This window comes from Myxine glutinosa, chromosome 7, assembly GCF_964187855.1.
Source record: "Myxine glutinosa chromosome 7, kmMyxGlut1.1, whole genome shotgun sequence".
NCBI classification, from domain to species: Eukaryota; Metazoa; Chordata; class Myxini; order Myxiniformes; family Myxinidae; genus Myxine; species Myxine glutinosa.
Window position 1 is genome coordinate 81,802,667 of NC_136267.1, and position 19,103 is coordinate 81,821,769.

At 40.9% G+C, this 19,103-nt stretch overlaps 1 protein-coding gene across 1 annotated transcript in view; it reads left to right on the forward strand.

Annotated features, from left to right (window-relative positions):
- Positions 1-19,103, forward strand: part of LOC137413494 (sonic hedgehog protein) — a 77,503-nt gene that overhangs the window by 48,591 nt on the left and 9,809 nt on the right. Inside the window, exon 2 of the mRNA XM_068098913.2 lies at positions 14,496-14,757. Within this exon, the coding sequence (XP_067955014.2) occupies positions 14,496-14,757 (262 nt within the window). The remainder of the gene's footprint in view (positions 1-14,495; positions 14,758-19,103) is intronic.

Genomic DNA, 19,103 nt, shown 5'->3' on the forward strand with positions numbered 1-19,103 from the left:
ATATATCTACTTCAATCCTTTGGCAGAATATTTACAATTCAATAGCACACAATGACCGACTCCTTTTGAGAGATATTGTGGGACGTTTAATGTCCGGGAAACAGGACATGTCCGGGAAACGTTTAAAATACAGGCGGAACACCACGACTAGAACACCACAAGGGGCATGGCTCCACATAGTCAGGTGAAAAAGTAAGTACACCCCATGTAAAGTTTTGACTTTTTCAACATATTTCAACATACAGCTATTTGATCTTCATTTCAACAATATTGACAGATAAAGGTGATATAACATAACAAATATCATGAAACATTTACATTTTGTAGTCCATTGTATAATTTAAATAAACATAAATGCAAATTTTGCATGTGGAAAAAGTAAGTACACCCCTACATTTATCACTACTTCAAATACCTAAAATTAGAATCAGGTGCACCATCTCAGGTGCAAATGATTAGAACATCGTTAGAGAGGATCTTGGAGGAACCTGTCTTATTTAAACCTCAGACATTTAGTTTGGTTTGCTCTTTGTTGTTAAAGTGTGTGGCATCACCATGCCGAGATCAAAAGAGCTCTCTGTGGCCTTCAGAAAGAAGGTTATAGATGCCTACGAGTCTGGGAAGGGGATTTAAAAAGGTCTCCAAACAATTTGAAATCAATCATTCGACTGTCCGGAAGATCATCTACAAGTGGAGAAGATTCCAAACAACTGCCAACTTGTTCAGGCCAGGCCGCCCCAGCAAGTTCAGCCCGAGAGCAGACCGCAAGATGCTGAAAGAAGTCTCTAAGAACCCCAGAATGTCATCACGGGACCTACAGGTAGCTCTTGCCACTGTTGATGTCAAAGTGCACGAGTCTACCATTAGAAAGACGCTGCACAAAGTTGATCTACATGGGAGGTGTGCCAGGAGGAAACCTTTGCTATCCAGAAAGAACATCAGGGCAAGACTAAAGTTTGCCAATGAACACCTCGGCAAAGACCAGCACTTCTGGAACAATGTGCTCTGGACAGATGAGTCAAAGGTAGAGCTATTTGGCCACAGTACCAGAAGACATGTTTGGTGAAAACCAAAGACAGTATTTGACCACAAGAACCTGATACCAACTGTAAAGCATGGTGGTGGAAATATTATGGTTTGGGGCAGCTTTGCTGCTTCAGGGCCTGGGCAGCTCACCATCATAGAATCCACTATGAATTCTTCATTGTACCAGAGGATGCTTGAGGATAATGTGAGGCCATCTGTCGGAAAGTTGAAGCTCAACCGAAGGTGGACCTTGCAACATGACAATGACCTTAAACATACCAGTAAATCCACCAAGGAATGGCTGAAAAGAAAGAAATGGAGGGTTCTGGAATGGCCAAGTCAGAGCCCGGATCTAAATCCCATCGAGATGTTGAGGGGATTTTGAAACGAGCTGTGCATGCAAGAAACCCCTCAAACATCGCACAGCTGAAAGAATTCTGCATGGAGGAGTGGGCAAAAATTTCTCCCAGTCGATGTCAGAGACTGGTAGACAGTTATAAGAAACGCCTACTTGAGGTTGTTTCTGCCAAAGGGGGCAATACCACCTATTGGAGCCAAGGGTGTACTTACTTTTTCCACATGCGAAATTTGCATTTATGTTTATTTAAATTATACAATGGACTACAAAATGTAAATGTTTCATGATATTGTTATATTACATCACCTTTAACTATCAATATTGTTGAAATGAAGATCAAATAGCTGTGTGTTGAAATATGTTGAAAAAGTCAAAACTTTACATGGGGTGTACTTACTTTTTCACGTGACTGTACGTCGCAATTACTCAGGGTGGTGCCAATACAGGTTCCAGCCGTTATTGGCTGACGACCATTGCAAGACTCCTAAACACTCCTAAGGCTGGAAACTTGTGACTTGAGTTTGAGAAACTTGAGAAGCGCTTGTTTGGACTTTGTGGCTGGACAGAGCTTACTCCTCTTCTGGATCTTTGCGGGTGCGCCTGCTCGTCTTCATGCTTTCTCTCCTGCTGACCTCACCTGCATCTTATAAGCTCTCGTTCCTTTACACTTTATTGGAATACGATACTTAGGCCTGGTGCTCTGTAAATGCATGACTGTAGGTGTGTGGTACTCGAGTTGGTCTTAGTTTCTTTATATATATTTTAACGTTTGTGCTTGTTTATTGTCTGTCGTAGTGCGGAATCCCATTTGTATGCTGTCTCATCCTATTTTTTTTTTTTTTTTTTTTTTTTTTTTTTTTGTATACAAGATCGAGGCTCGTGAGAGAGCGAACATTAATCACACAGAAAGACAAACAGACACATAAAACAAATAACATCGGGAGCGGTAGACAAGATGGGGAGAGAGGGGGAAGGACACAAACACAACATTTGAGAGCAGGGACCGAGAGACATGGAGACATCGAGAGATCTGTGGGAGGGAGAGGGCTTTGGGGGGGAGGCATGTGAAGGGGGGGGAGGCATGTGAAGGGGGGGAGGCATGTGAAGGGGGGGGGTGGGAGAGGTATAAACATATGGACACTGCCAGGATTTCCAGGAAATAAGTTGGAATTTCAAACAAGGTGGATCTGGGGTGAATTAGTGGGGGTAGAAAAGATCAAGGTTATGGATGGGGGAAGATAAGAGATGGTGGTGAACAGCTGTTTTAAAGACCTGGAGGGAGGAGAGGGATTGAAGGGAGTGTGGGAGTTTGTTCCACAGGCGGGAGAAAAGAGGAATGAAAGAGTGAAGGTGAGCAGAGAGCCGAGATTTCGGCAGTTTAACCATCAGAGGGTTGCTGGCAGATCTTGTGCGACCTGTAGGAATATTTGGGGGACAGAGCACGGAGAGAGCTGGGGGAGCAAGGCCGGAGAGGAGTCGGTAGAAGACAGAAAGACCACCTACCTGCCTGCGGTGAGTGAGTGAAAGGCCCTCAGAGATAGCTTCATCGCGGGAGATTCCAATGATTTTGAAAGCTTTGGATTCAACAGCGTGAAGCCGAGCCAGGTGTGAGGCAGGAGCACCAGCCCATAGGGGAGAACAGTATTCCATTGAGCTGCGGATGAAAGCCTTGTAAGTGGTGAGGAGCTCAGGTGTGCCGAGGAAGGACTTCGCACGACGGAGGATGCCCAGTCGGCGACTGGCTTTGGAGGCCAGCTTGGAAATGTGGTTTTCCCAAGAAAGATCATAGCAGATAGTGAGACCCAAAAGCTTGAGCGACAGAACTTCTTGGAGAGGATTGTTGAGAAAGTAGATGGGAGGGTTGTCCAGTCGATCTTTTCGGAGAGACATAGTAAGAGAGTGAGATTTGGCAGGATTGAAAGACATGTTCCACTTGTTTGACCAGTCTGTGATTTTGTCCAGGTCTTCAGAGAGTGAGGAGGCTGCAGACTGCCGATCTGAGGGAAGAGGAATGGAGCGGCAGAGAGTGGAGTCATCAGCAAAGAGATAGAGAGGATTTTCCAGAGAGTCAGAGAGATCATTGATAAAGACCAGAAAAAGCACAGGGCCCAGCACACTTCCTTGGGGAACTCCAGCCTGAACAGGAAGGGGAGATGAGAGAAATCCATTCAGGGCCACACGTTGACTACGACCAGAGAGGAAGTCCGCAAGCCATGCATGGAGATTTCCATGGATACCATAGGAGGAGAGTTTGGTGAGCAGAGCTGGGTGCCAGACCGTATCAAAGGCCCTTGATATGTCAAGGGAGACAGCTCTGATTTCCTGTTTGGCATTGAGGACCTCCATCCATTGTTGAGACAGCAGAAGCAGCATGTCCAGAGTAGAGTGACCTGGTCTGAAACCAAATTGATGATCAGAGATCAAGCCATTGGAGAAGAGGAAAGATTTCATATCCGAAGCAATGATGGATTCCATGACTTTGCTGATAATTGGGAGCAGGCTGATTGGTCTGTAGTTGCAAGGATCTGTTTTTGCACCTTTTTTGTGTAAAGCGGTAATGTTAGCTGATTTCCAGGATGCTGGCAGATGACCTTGAGCAAAAGATAGGGTGAAAAGAACAGAGAGAGGGTGAGATAGAGCGGCAGAGCAGGATTTTAAGACCCGTGGGCTGATGCCGTCTGGTCCAGTTGCAGAATTTCATTATTTATATCTCCTAAGGTCTGTGGGTGTGTCTATTTTTGACATCCTTCCTGTGCAAACGGATTCAGTGTGATTGATAATACCTGGAGGATTAAATTGGTATAATTATAATCTTAATAACCGACATGGTTATACCTCTTTCAATGTGCAAAATGCATTATCCGCTAGAGTGTGTTTAGCGACCAAATTTCCGTAAGCACAGTCATTCATGAAGTAAATCTCTGGCATACTCTGTCTCTATTCCAGCTATGGCTGTGGCCAATCAGTTAATGTCGGGGTCATTCATGTGACATATATGTACATGTGTAATATTAAATACTGCTTTCAGAAATAACATTGCAAATTTGTTGATCTACAGTGCATTCAGAAAGTATTCAGACCCATTCACTTTTTTCACATTTTGTTATGTTGCAGCCTTATGCTGAAATGGTTTAAATTCCTTTTTTCCTCATCAATCTACACTCAATACCCCATAATGACGAAGAGAAAACAGGAGTTTAGAAAGTTTTGCAAATTTATTAAAAATAAAACGCTGAAATATCACATTTACATAAGTATTCATACCCTTTGCTATGACACTTAAAATTTAGCTCAGATCCCTCCCATTTCTCTTGATCATCTTTGAGATGTTTCTACACCTTGATTGGAGTCCACCTGTGGTAAATTAAATTGATTGGACATGATTTGGAAAGGCACACACCTGTGTATATAAGGTCTCACAGCTGACAATGCATATCAGAGCAAAAACAAAGCCATGAGGTCGAAGGAACTGCCTGCAGGTCTCAGAGACACGATTGTGTCGAGGCACAGATTTGGGGAAGCCTATAAAAAATTTCTGCTGCATTGAAGGTTCCCAAGAGCACAGTGGCCTCCATAATTCTTAAATGGAAGAAGTTTGGAACAACCAGGACTCTTCCTAGAGCTGGCCGCCCAGCCAAACTGAGCAATCGGGGGAGAAGGGCCTTGGTAAGAGAGGTGACCAATAACCCGATGGTCACTCTGGTTGAGCTCCAGAGATCCTGTGTGGAGATGGGAGAAACTTCCAGAAGGACAACCGTCACTGCAGCACTCCACCGATCTGGTATTTATGGCAGAGTGGCCAGACGGAAGCCTCTCCTCAGTGAAAGACACATGAAAGCCCGCTTTGAGTTTGCAAAAAAGCACCTGAAGGACTCTCAGACTGTGAGAAACAAGATTATATGGGCTTTCATGTGTCCTTCACTGAGGAGAGGCTTCCGTCTGGCCACTCTGCCATTGGTCCTACAGGATTCACTTGCTTTGCAAATGTCCAATAAGTTCAACAAGTGCTAAATGTTCTTATAAATAATTTATAGTGAATGTGTTTGTGTGATTATTTTTTCCAAAATAACGTCAGATTTTCAACATTACGGTTTCAATTTCACACCAATATATTAAACAGAAAAAAAACAAACCAACACTCAGGGAGGATGGGGTGTGATATGTGAAAGTTTCCGAAAGTAGACCATGGCAAGATGGTGGCACATCCTTCAAGTGTTCCAAACTGGTGGTTTGTTTTGTCTTTACAAGATTGAGGATTATAGAGGAGTGAGGTGACAGGGTGTGATGTTACAGTGGGGTAGTGGGGCAACAGATTAATGCAAAAAGGGAATGAATGAATGACCAGGAAATGACTAGAAAATGAGTGGAGAGGAGGGGACAACACAGAAATCTGTAATTACGAAGGTTGGGCTAGGCACCATTAATGGGGGTAAAAATATTGTGGGTGAGGATGGGAGATGACCTAACACGTCTGTGCATGGCACCTGCTTGAAGCCCTGAATTCGAGAGTGATAAAACAGCTTCAGGAAGGTGGTTCCACAGACTGAAGAAGCAAGGAACAAAATAATTGATGTATGCAGTCAGTGCGGGTTTTGGAAGTTTAACAAGTCAAGGACGGAGTTACTGAAGAATGAGTGCATCCTGGAGTGGCTGGGGTGTGTCAGAGTGCTGACAAAGCATAGGGAGTTTGTGTGGAGGAGGCGGCGGTAAGATATTTCCATCGCGACGTCGAATGCATTGCAATTTGTTTGTTGTTGTTCGTTTTCATTACCAGACAGCTAAAATGGCATTATTTGAAATGTCTATCCATAGCTCCTTAACACCTGCACATGCTCCTTTACACCTGCTCCTTTACACCTTTACACCTGCACATGCTCCTTAACACCTGCACATCCTTTACACCATAGCTCCTTTACACCTGCACATGCAAAATAGAGTGGAAAAAAAAATCCAGGAGTTTAACTAATGTTAATAACTAATTATTTATTATTATTAATAACTATATTTTAACTAATAACTATATTATATTATTTATTATATTATATTATTATACTATTTTATTATACTATTTTATTTTATTTTATTTTATTTATATATTTTATTATTTATATATTTTATTTTATTATACTATTTTATTATTATTATTATACCACAACCATTATTATACTATTTAATTAACTAATAACTATATTATAATTAATAACTATACTATATTAATATTATTATTAATAACTAATAATTAAATATTAATAACTAAATAACTAATTAACTAATGTTAATGTCTGTTTGGACTATTCCTTGAGGTTCCCCATGGAGTTGCCTTTTTCCTTCTGTAATTAATCTTTGTTTCCATTTTAAATGTTATTTCAGTGAAAAGCCATTTTGTAAGGTGGTGTGTTGTGTTCATTGCATGGTTAGTACTGGTGTACCTGTGAATTGATATGCAATTAAATAATTTTTGTATACAACTTTGTAATGTTTGTTGAGTCTAGATGTTGATTCTAAAATATCAGTGCAGTAAAAAGGGGACAAGTATTAATATTGTAATGAGTTAAGTTTTATAGCACGTGGTAGATCGTGAGTATTTGAGGAAGGTCTAGCTGCTTCTGGATATCAAAGGATCTTGCAGCAATGAGTGCTTCCTGGCTCCTTTTAGATAAAGAACCGTCTCACATTTTCAAGTCGTTTGCTATGGAGGGGAACTTTTTGGAATGTTTGTGGCAGGCTATATAAATGGCACAGTAGAGCCAAGAGGCAAGTGGAGAGAAGAGCCAATCATCTTTTGTTTTGCTGTGTACAGTGCACTGGTGGTGTGTGTTTGTGTATCGCTTTTATTTTATCTTTTGAAAAAACCCAGGTTTGCTCTACCGCTGACTGCTGATTGAACATCAATTGATAAAACTAGAACGGCGCTTGGTGGAGCGCATACCTCCACCAGGCTGAACAGTTTGTTTTGTATCCCAATGATAGGCCAGAAATGGATTCTGACCTGAACCAAAATCGAATCGGCTTGTTCTTAAGGATCCATATTCAGATCCATATTTTAGCACTATCTCTCAATGGTGAAGAATCACTTGAACATTAAATAATTATCGTATCCGAATCCATATTCAGATCTTCATCAAAATCGAATCAATTCGTCCTTGTCACACACATAACCTCTCCACCAGGTTTCGTCCAAATCCGTCCATAACGTTTTGAGATATCCTGTTATATATCGTTGTTGGCCCTATCTCCCAATGGTGAAGAAACACTTTAAAAATTCTACTAGCCGGATCCGAATCTGGATCTTCACCAAAATGTAATCATTTCGTCCGTGTCATATACACTACCTCTCTGCCAAATTTCGTCCAAATCGGTCCACAACCATTTGAGCTATCTTGTTCACAGACAGACAAATGAAAAATAACTCGTAGAGCGACACTTGACAAAAGGGAACAAAGTAGAATGGCACTCAGTAGAGCATCATTTTGACCTCACAAATGATTGGTGGTTAAATTCTGTGACTAGATATGCAAATCGCCTTCAAATTTTAAGTTAGTCGGATGAAAATTTACAATTTTAGAAATTCGGCCAATATGGTCCTGTTGGCCTATGTTGACCTCAAAAATAGTTGGTGGATGATTTCACTAAGCTTATATGCAAAGCCTATTCAAAGTTCAAGTCGATTGGATGAAAAATTGAGGATTTTAGAAATTTGAAATGGTTATTGACCTTTGGCCTGGCTATGTTGACCTTTTGGCCTACTCTGATCTCAAAAATAGTTGGTGGTTGAATTCAGTTAGCTGATTTGAAAATATTATTCAAATTTCAAGTCGATCGGATGAAAATTGAGGATTCTAGAAATCTGGAAAAATGCGGTTGACCTTTGGCCTATGTTGACCGTTTCACCTATATTAATCTCAAAAACAGTTGATGGTTGAATTCAGTTTGCTAATGTGAAAATCCTATTCAAATTTCGAGTCAATCGGATGAAAATTGAGGATTTTAGAAATGTGAAAAAAGTGGTTGACCTTTTGACCTATTGACAAATATATACAAATATATTTGACCTATTGACCTATTGACAAATATATAGGATTTTGTTGGACCACGAACTCTACCATTTGGTGAAGTTTCGTGAAGATAGGTTTATAATTGTCACCTGTAGGCAAGTATAAGTGAGCGGACACACACACACACACACACACACACACACACACACACACACACACACACACACACACACACACAGGAGTGATCAACATACGTGTCAAAAAAAGAAATCTTTGCCATGTAACAAACACACAAACAAACACACACAAACCGATCAACATACTTGTCAAAAAAATGTTTTTTTGCCAAGTAACAAACAGCCTTCAGCACATGTACTGTATGTTTCGCTGCTGCGCTACAAAGTAGAAATGAAAATCTCCGTGCTGCCGAGGTAAGCTCTCACCACTTTCACATACACTCAGTGCCGCTGTCATCACTGCTGTTGGGAAGAAGAATCTTGGACGAGTCACAAAACTCAAGCGTTTTTACTTCCGCCACCAAAGGTGGATGGAGGTTACGTGGATGGAGGTTACGTTTTCACCCCTGTCTGTTTGTTTTGTAACTCGGCAGAAATTATTTTTTTTAGCAAGTATGTTGGTCCAAGTATGTTTGTGTGTGTGTTTGTGTGGTTTGTCTGTCTGCTCACTTATACTTGCCTGCAGGTCACAATTTCAAACCGATCTTCACGAAACTTCACCAAATGGTGGAGTTTGTGGTCTGACCAAATATTTGAGTTTTGAGGTCAAAAGGTCAACATAGGGCAACTACTTTTTTTCAAATTTCTAAAATCCTCAATTTTAATCCGATTGACTTGAAATTTGAAGAGGACTTGCATATGTGGTCACAGAATTCAATCATCAATTAATTTTGAGCTCAAAAGGATGCTCTACTAATCTACTGAGTGCCATTCTACTTTGAGTGCCATTCTATACCAGCCTAGATACAGTATATACTCATGGAGTGAGGGGGCGTGTATTAATGGGGTATTTAACCTAACAGCCTTTGTAGATGCCAAATTGCGAATAATATACTACACTCAGAGGAAGATGAAAATAAAAATAATTTCTCACCCTCTCCTTCTCTTTTTAATTTTGATCAAACTGCCTGGGGTACGCATTAGGCACAGGCCATGGCAGGACACAAACTCTGAGGTTTCCTCAACTGTGCCTTTGCGCAAATGCGAAAAAAGCCGCGGCGTTTGTTTTCCTCGGCACAGTTGCGATGCCTAATCTATGTAAGAAGAACATAAAATGATTCCTGGGAGATCCTGCCCTCTGCATGGGGATAGCCAGCACCACAAGTTGGCATTTGCAGTTTCACCACGTGTGCCCATGTACCCACACACAAACCTTCCTGTTTTTGCATCACAAACTTTCCTGAGAGTTATCTGAATCCACTGTTGTTGGTTTCATTGAAATCTGATAATCCATTCTCAAGATATTGCACAACAGACAGACAGACAGACAGACAGACAGACACAGCTCCTTGTATAATATGGAAAGTAGATTATTATTATTATTATTATTATTATTATTATTTTTACCGATTCATTTTAAACACACTTTTATTTTATTTGCCGAGCTTGACTTTCATTGCATTTGAAGGTCATGATTCAGCAAAACTCTTTCTCTTCTTCTCCTAATGTTTTCTTTAATGAAACTTTAAAACAAGGAGCCGAATTAATCTTGGCTGGATATTTCAATGATGTGTCATTCAAAATGTTAGATTACTAAGATCAGTAAATGTTAAGAGAACAAATCAATAATACGTACAAACCATTTGAACAGATACTTCCTGGAACTATTGGAGCTAATGATTTATCACCTTAATGACAGTCTGGCACTAAAGTAAGTTGAGATTTATTTACTTACGGCTATGTTTGCCAGAACTTTGTTTTATTGAGTGTTAACCCCACAGTCGTGAGATAAGTTACAAGGTCTTCGGATTCCATGTTTCTACTGTTGTACGAACGTACTAGAAGCGAGAGGTTGAACTTTTGAGTGAGGTCATGTCTTGAAAATGAAAACTAAAAACAAGATTTTCTAAACAAATTTTATTAGCGCGTTTAAGCCTAAAATACCTGCAGTCGTTTATCAATTTCATTTTAGCTTCCACAAGCCTTCCCAAAAGCTTTAACTTATCAAAACACCAAAGGATATTGCTTTACTCAGCATTAAGTGGAGATGTATGTCATTACATATGATTGCATCAACTTCGATGACATACAAGGAAAGCCTTTTTATTTGGACACCTTTGACTGGAGGATCTCTTATAAGGGACTAGCAGGAGTAACCAACATTGCGGGGAGGTGGGGGGAGGAGGGGGTGGGAGGGGCGACTAGAGGGGGGCAGGGGGGTGGGAGGGGTGGTTAGAGGGAGGCAGGAGAGGGAGGCGTGAGGAAGGGAGTGGGGGGAGTAGAAGGGGGAGGGGAGGGGAGAGGGAGGTGAATGATATGAAAGTTATACTACATATACTGTACATCTTTGGGGGGGGGGGGGGGGGGGGGGGGAATAGGAAAAATTTTCCTGTACAAAGAGTGCTTTAACCTCAGGTACACAGGACAAAAAAGGAAGTTGTAATACCCTCTGCCACCATCATCAGGTGACGCTACACGGTACACATTTACATAGAGATTTTTCGTCCCTCTCCCGGTCCACACCCCCGAATGAGGCTGTGGCCACATAGCCTATGTTACCCCCCAGACAAAGTTGCATTTGTATTTGTACCCCGAGTAAAGTAAAAAGCTTTTATAGCTGGAGTACCGGGGGTTGCTCAAGCGAAAAAGAAACATCAACATCTATCTATAATGCCAGTAATCTCTGTGTGTGTGTCTGTCTGTGTGTTTGTCTGTGACCGCTGTTTCTCGACAACCACGGGTCCGATATACTTGAAACTTGCCAGGTATATTGCTGGGGACCCGAGGATGTGCCTTTTCAAGGTTTGTAATTAATCGGACAAGTACTTACCGAGCTATGTACAAAAAACGCTTCAACCAATCAGAGAGCAGCGAGCTATCGCGTGTGCCGAACGTGGCGATCAGACTCTACCTCGGACGGCACATTTGAGAGCGTATTCATTTATTTCACGTTTGCAAACTATGTTGGCGTTAAACTATGTTTTAATAAAGTTTTAAAACTAATAAAAACGAATTTGCGATTCATTCGCTTTCCTGCGCATTTGTGCACGCGATGGCGATTGCTTTACCAAACTCCGGAAGCCGTTCGCTTTGGACCAAACCATTGCATGTAAATAGAGGGGGGGGTTCTGTGGTCGTTGCGAATGGACCAAACCATTCATGTAAATAGAGGGGGGGGATTGTCACTGTACTCGCAAGCCGTTCGCCGTTCGCTTTGGCGTTGCGAATGGACCAAACCATTCATGTAAATAGAGGGGGGGGATTGTCACCGTACTCGCAAGCCGTTCGCTTTGGACCAAACCATTTCATGTAAATAGAGGGGGGGGGATATAATTTTAGATATAGATATAGTACGGGCATGCCCTAGTATTTGAAATGAGGGAAAATATAATGGAAAAGTAATTACATCCAAATCAGATCCATCACAAATGTCAAATCATCATTTTACCTTTTCGTTGAATATATGCTGCTGAATGTGCCGTTGGTCTCATTTCTAAGTTAAGTATGATTACGTCAGGAAGAAGAAGAAGCCTTACCACCAACTTTGACTGTTTCTAGAATAGTTTGATTATTTGTGATCAAATGTCTGGTAATTGTTTTGTATTTATTTATGCGAATGTGTACTTGTATATAACTGTCATTCATGTAAATAGAGGGGGGGGATTGTCACCGTACTCGCAAGCCGTTCGCTTTGGACCAAACCATTTCATGTAAATAGAGGGGGGGGGATATAATTTTAGATATAGATATAGTACGGGCATGCCCTAGTATTTGAAATGAGGGAAAATATAATGGAAAAGTAATTACATCCAAATCAGATCCATCACAAATGTCAAATCATCATTTTACCTTTTCGTTGAATATATGCTGCTGAATGTGCCGTTGGTCTCATTTCTAAGTTAAGTATGATTACGTCAGGAAGAAGAAGAAGCCTTACCACCAACTTTGACTGTTTCTAGAATAGTTTGATTATTTGTGATCAAATGTCTGGTAATTGTTTTGTATTTATTTATGCGAATGTGTACTTGTATATAACTGTCATTAATCAAAAAGGCTTAGGCACTATCGAGCGATTTATTAAAAATAAAAAAAAACGTTTTTTAAAAAATGTTTCTTTTTTGTCTAAAGCACTCGCAGGCTTCGCACTGATGAACCTCTGAAAGTTTGACGAAGATACATTCAGGCATCTCTGAGAAAAATGGCGAAACAGACAGACAGACACAGACCAACGGCTCTCTTATGTAGTAGATTTTCATTAAAGTCGTGAAATAGAACAAATCATCACGATGTAGTGATATCCAGTGAATAGTCACCCAGTTTATATCTTTCTTTTTTTTTTTTGGACGATATTCCAGAACCCTCCATTTCTTTCTTTTCAGCCATTCCTTGGTGGATTTACTGGTATGTTTAGGGTCATTGTCATGTTGCAAGGTCCACCTTCGGTTGAGCTTCAACTTTCCGACGGATAGCCTCACATTATCCTTAAGCACCCTTTGGTACAATGAAGAATTCATCGTGGATTCTATGATGGTGCGCTTCCCAGGCCCTGATGCAGCAAAGCTGCCCCAAACCATAATATTTCCACCACCATGCTTTACAGTTGGTATCAGGTTCTTGTGGTCAAATGCTGTCTTTGGTTTTTGCCAAACATGTCTTCTGGTACAGTGGCCAAATAGCTCTACCTTTGACTCATCTGTCCAGAGCACATTGTTCCAGAAGTGCTGGTCTTTGCCTCGGTGTTCATTGGCAAACATTAGTCTTGCCCTGATGTTCTTTCTGGACAGCAAAGGTTTCCTCTTGGCACACCTCCCATGTAGATCAAATTTGTGCAGCCTCTTTCTTATGGTAGACTCGTGCACTTTGACATCAACAGTGGCAAGAGCTACCTGTAGGTCCCGTGATGACATTCTGGGGTTCTTAGAGACTTCTTTCAGCATCTTGCGGTCTGCTCTCGGGCTGAACTTGCTGGGGCAGCCTGGCCTGAACAAGTTGGCAGTTGTTTGGAATCTTCTCCACTTGTAGATGATCTTCCGGACAGTCGAATGATTGATTTCAAATTGTTTGGAGATCTTTTAAAATCCCTTCCCAGACTCGTAGGCATCTATAACCTTCTTTCTGAAGGCATCAGAGAGCTCTTTTGATCTAGGCATGGTGACGCCGCACACTTCAACAACAAAGAGCAAACCAAACTAAATGTCTGAGGTTTAAATAAGACAGGTTCCTCCAAGATCCTCTCTAACGATGTTCTAATCATTTGCACCTGAGCTGGTGCACCTGATTCTAATTTTAGGTATTTGAAGTAGTGATAAATGTAGGGGTGTACTTACTTTTTCCACTTGCGAAATTTTCATTTATGTTTCTTTACATTATACAATGGACTACAAAATGTAAATGTTTCATGATATTTGTTATATTATATCACCTTTATCTATCAATATTGTTGAAATGAAGATCAAATAGCTGTATGTTGAAATATGTTGAAAAAGTCAAAACTTTACATGGGGTGTACTTACTTTTTCACGTGACTGTAAATAGTAGACAATGAACTTTTTGCATGAATGAAAATTTATCTGCCTCACTCTGATATAAATGCCTCTAGAAATGCCAGAGTACTTGGACCAATGATTAAGGTCAATTTCATGGGCTAACGTTAATAAACCTTAAGTTAAGAATGCAAATAAGTCAGTTCATCGATAGACCTTTAGATATGTAGCCTTATTGATGCAGATGGAATGCCTCACACCAATGACTGGAGGAAATCTGTGTAGCAGCATCATGGGAAAGTATACAAGAACCATGGTGGAGACATTGCCTGATTAAGGCATGGCATAAGTACTATGAAAGTTTATGTTTTATTGCAATATTATACAATATGGCAAGATGTGAGCATGATATATGCACATGTAAACTTCAGCGTGTGTCCATGTGTGTATGTGCCAGCGGTGTAAGGACCGCTTGAACGCACTGGCGATATCAGTGATGAATCAATGGCCTGGAGTAAAGCTTCGAGTGACAGAGGGATGGGATGAAGATGGACACCACTTTGACGGCTCACTCCATTACGAGGGGCGCGCCGTGGACGTGACCACATCTGACCGGGACCGTGGCAAGTACGGCATGTTGGCACGCCTCGCCGTGGAAGCCGGGTTTGACTGGGTCTTCTACGAGTCCAAGGCTCACGTGCATTGCTCTGTTAAAGCAGGTGAGGCACGTGGGGATTGATCCCCCTTTTCCATTCGCACTGCATGCATACCAGGGCTCTGGGTCAACACTGGGAGAAAGAGCACTGCAAGTTATTTAAAAGCAGAAAATTATTAACCCGATGCAAAGTCGAAGCTTTCTTTTCCCTCTCGGCTCAGTAAAATTGCTTTTTACGTATTTCCAGTTTTGAACATGCGAGATAATATAAATTACAGACTTCTACAAAGGAGTATTTCTGTTTATATAGGACATGTAATCGTATATAGCATTGTGTTCTGCAAAAAAGTGCATCTCCTACAGATTGTTTGCCATCAAATGCATAAAATACAATGTATAAACTGAGCTGTAAAACCCGAAAATTCCACAAATATTTGCTGTATCAGATTTAATCTCCAAACAGGTCAGAGTATCCTTGATATGAAGAACTTCTTTAAAGTTTTGAGGCTGGTAAATCCTAATTCACAATAGCCAGTGGACGGTGGAGATTGAAACAAGTCTTCAACTAGAATGACACTCAGTAGAGAGCATACCACACCCAGGCTCAACAGTTTAAGTTTTGTATTCCACTGATATGCCAGATCTGGATCCAGATCTGAACCAAAATATAATTGGCTTGTTCCTGTGACGTACTCAACTAATCCACCAAGTTTTGTCATAAGTCGTCCACAACTTTTTCAAATATCATGCTATATATCGTTTTTGGCCCTATCACTCAATGGTGAAGAATCACTATGTATATATATGTTTTGCCATTGTAGGACAATAGCACTTTTTATGTTCAGTCACACCATTTTAGGTAAGCATAAGTATTGGAACAGATTAACTTAAAGTGAATTAAAGTAGTATAAGAGTTAGTATTTGGTTTCATATCCCTTGCACACAATAACTGCATCGAGCCTGTGACCCATCGACCACCAAACTCTTAGTATCTTCCTTCGCGATGCTTTGCCAAGCCTTTAATGCAGCCAATTTCAGTTTGTTTTGGGGTGTTTCTGACTTTAGTCTCCTCTTAAGCAAGTAAAATGCATGCTCCATTGGATTTAAATCAGGAGATTGACTTGGCCACTCTAAAACCTTACACTTTCCCCCCCCTGATGAACTACTTGGTTGCGTTGGCAGTGTGTTTTGGGTCATTGTCTTGCTGCATGGTGAAGCTCTGTCCAATGAGTTTGGGGGCATTTTATTGTACATTTTCTTGTACATGGTCAGCCAAAATGTTTATATACCCTTCTGAATTCATTCTGCTGCTGCCATCATTAGTTACATTATCAATAATGATGAGTGAGCCATATCCAGAAGCAGCCATGAAAGCCCAAGCCATGACACTACCTCCACAATGCTTCACAGATGAGGTAGTTTGCTTTGGATAATATGCAGTTCCTTCCTTTCTGCACACTTTTGCCTTTCCATCACTTTGGTAAAGGTTTGTCTTGGTTTGCCTCTGTCCATAAAACTTTGTTCCACAACTCACTGATTCACCTCTGTACTTCTTAGCAAATTCTAATCTAGCCTTTATATTTTTGGTGCTGATGAGAGGTTTGCATCTTGTGGTGTAGCTTTTGTATTTCTGCTGTCGAAGTCTTCTGCGAACGGTAGATTGTGATACTTTTACCCATGCATTTTGGAGGTTTTTGGTGATGTCACTGATTGTTGTTTCATGGTTTTTCTTCACATCTCTGATGATGTTTATGTCATCAACTGCAGCTGTTTTCTCTGGCCTACCTGGCCGTTGTCTATTGCTAAGGACACTAGTGGTTTATTTCTTTTTCAAGATATTCGCAATTGTTGTATTTGCTCTGCCAAATTGTTGTGTTATGGTTCTAATTTAATTATTTTGTTATTTCGGTTTCCAAATAGCTTGCATTTCTTTCATAGACAGTTCTCTGGTCTTCATGTTATTTTATACCTATTTACTTCCAAAGCAAAAGCAAAGCCTAAAACCAAGACGAGACATTCACAGCTCTTTTATGTGTGAACAGTCAATACAATAAGAAACACCCGAGAAATAAGAAACACCTGTCAGTCATCTGTTCCAATACCTCAAACAGGGGGGAGGGGGTAGGGCCTGAACATAAAAAGTGCTATTGTTCCCCAATGGTAAAACATATATGCGGATAAGTACCAATAAATAAAATCTGACCTTCTGTACACTTTCAACATATTCGTCTCTTGATCTGAAATCCAAATGTCTTGAGTATATAGCAATAATGACAAATTTGACTTCACTGTTCCAATACTTATGGAGGGCTCCCTTTGTCAAGTCAGTTGGATAACGTTGATGATTTATGTGATCATGACCTTTCACCTTTTGACCGAAAAAAAACCCAATATACTTCTAACTTGTAACTACCTTTACCAGGTGGTTAAATTTCTTGAAGATCAGAGTAAAAATGCAACCTATAGGTGATAGATAGACAGCCAGACAGAAACAGAGAGAGACAGGCAGAATAACAGGCCAGATCAACCAAGATACTTGGGAATCTTCCATTTCACAAGTGAAAATGGCTAGTCATGTGACCCAAAATGCAATATAATTTAATATCTGTCTTCTACCACCTCCTCTCTGGTCCTGCACCCCATGCTCTTTCTGTGCTTTGCTCCCCCTGCCCACCTCCCTCCACCACTCAGGCTTCTGCTGGGTGCACATGGTCCACCATCAACACCCTTCTTCTGAAACGATCTAAATGTACCACAGTCTTTTTTTCCACAGGCAGGAAAAAAGAGGCACGAATAAGTGGAGGTGAGCAGTGATCCTGGATTTAGGTCAGGAAAATTCAGTGCTGATAGTGAGACCCAGAAGTTTAAATGACTGAACTTCCTCAAGAGGATTGTTTAGAAAGTAGATAGGGGGGCTTTCTTAGACAGTCCTTTCAGAAAGAGATTGTGAGAGTGTGAGATTTGTCAGTATTGAAAGACATATTCCAAGTGTTTGACCATCTTGTGATTTTGTCAATGTCTGAAGTGAGGGAAAAGGCTGCAGCCTCTTGGCTGAAGGTTGAGGGATGCACAGGTGCAGCACAGGGTGGACTCATTAGCAAATAGATGAGGATTTTCCAGAAAAACAAGAGATCATTTATGAAGACCAGGAATAGGACTAGGCCCAACACACTGCCTTGGGGAACTTCAGAATTTACTGGGATAGGAGAATAGGACTGGGCCCACAACCAACGGTAAGCCTCCCCTGACCTCGATGATCTCCCACAACTTACTCTTGGTCGAGGGCCTATTCACAATCCAATGATGGCCATATTTTGTTTGGACCACCATATGACCTTGACCTTCAACATTTCGGAATGGAGTGTACATCAAGAAAATGTGTCTCCATCTACATTCTATCCATAAAACTCACATCATGAAAATCGGAAGAAAAATATACAAGTCATGATCAAAAAGGTGTTTTTTGTTAATTCGGTCACAATTTGAACAAGGTAGGTGAAGGAGACGAAACAAATATCAAGTGCACAACGTCAATGCAGTTGCACTATTATGATGCAAGAACATCTTGCAAGGCCAAGTGGTGTTTGGGACTCCTTATTGGAAAAATTGGGCAATGACAAAAAAAATGCGTTTTTTCATTCCCAAAGTCCGAGATACAGCTCAGACATTGGCAGAAAAAAAGGAAGAAAAACACTTTAAATGTTGGTTTAGTACTCCTAGGGGGCTAATAAACTCTAGGGTACCATTAAAAATTCGTGCCACTAATTGGAGAAACAAAATCTACAACAACAAAATAGTCACGAACTGTTATGATTGCTAAGGTTTCTGGGTGAAGTAAATTGATGGAAAGGTAAATAAATGTTGACATAAATGACTGAGTAGTTTGTATTACATTTTTTAAACTTCCGGTAGATGTGCAAACCAACGACTCTGAGCATATACACCACATGTACAAACCAAAAAATTAATATAACTCAAAATTTCATGAACACCAACATTTGTGAACCTCCGCATCCACCATCTGGACCCAATAAATCTTAATTGAGGTATCATTCAGCATTGTACATGCTGTGGTTGCGATATTTACCCCATTCAGATGCAATCAGGCACCTTGCATTTAAATATAGATAGAAGATGGAATATATCCTGGAGACTCAATAGCTCAGTGGGCTGTCACTGTGTAAGTGATGAGGTTCGTGGGTTAGAGTCCCGGGTTGTCAGAATTTTTTCACACTAGCCCCACGCGGGAATTTACTTCCTGTTTCTTAAATTGTGTGTGTGTGTGTGTGTGTGTGTGTGTGTGTGTGTGTGTGTGTGTGTGTGTGTGTGTGTGTGTGTGTGTGTGTGTGTGTGTGTGTGTGTGTGTGTGTGTGTGTGTGTGTGTGTGTGAGAAGATAGACGTTGAGATTA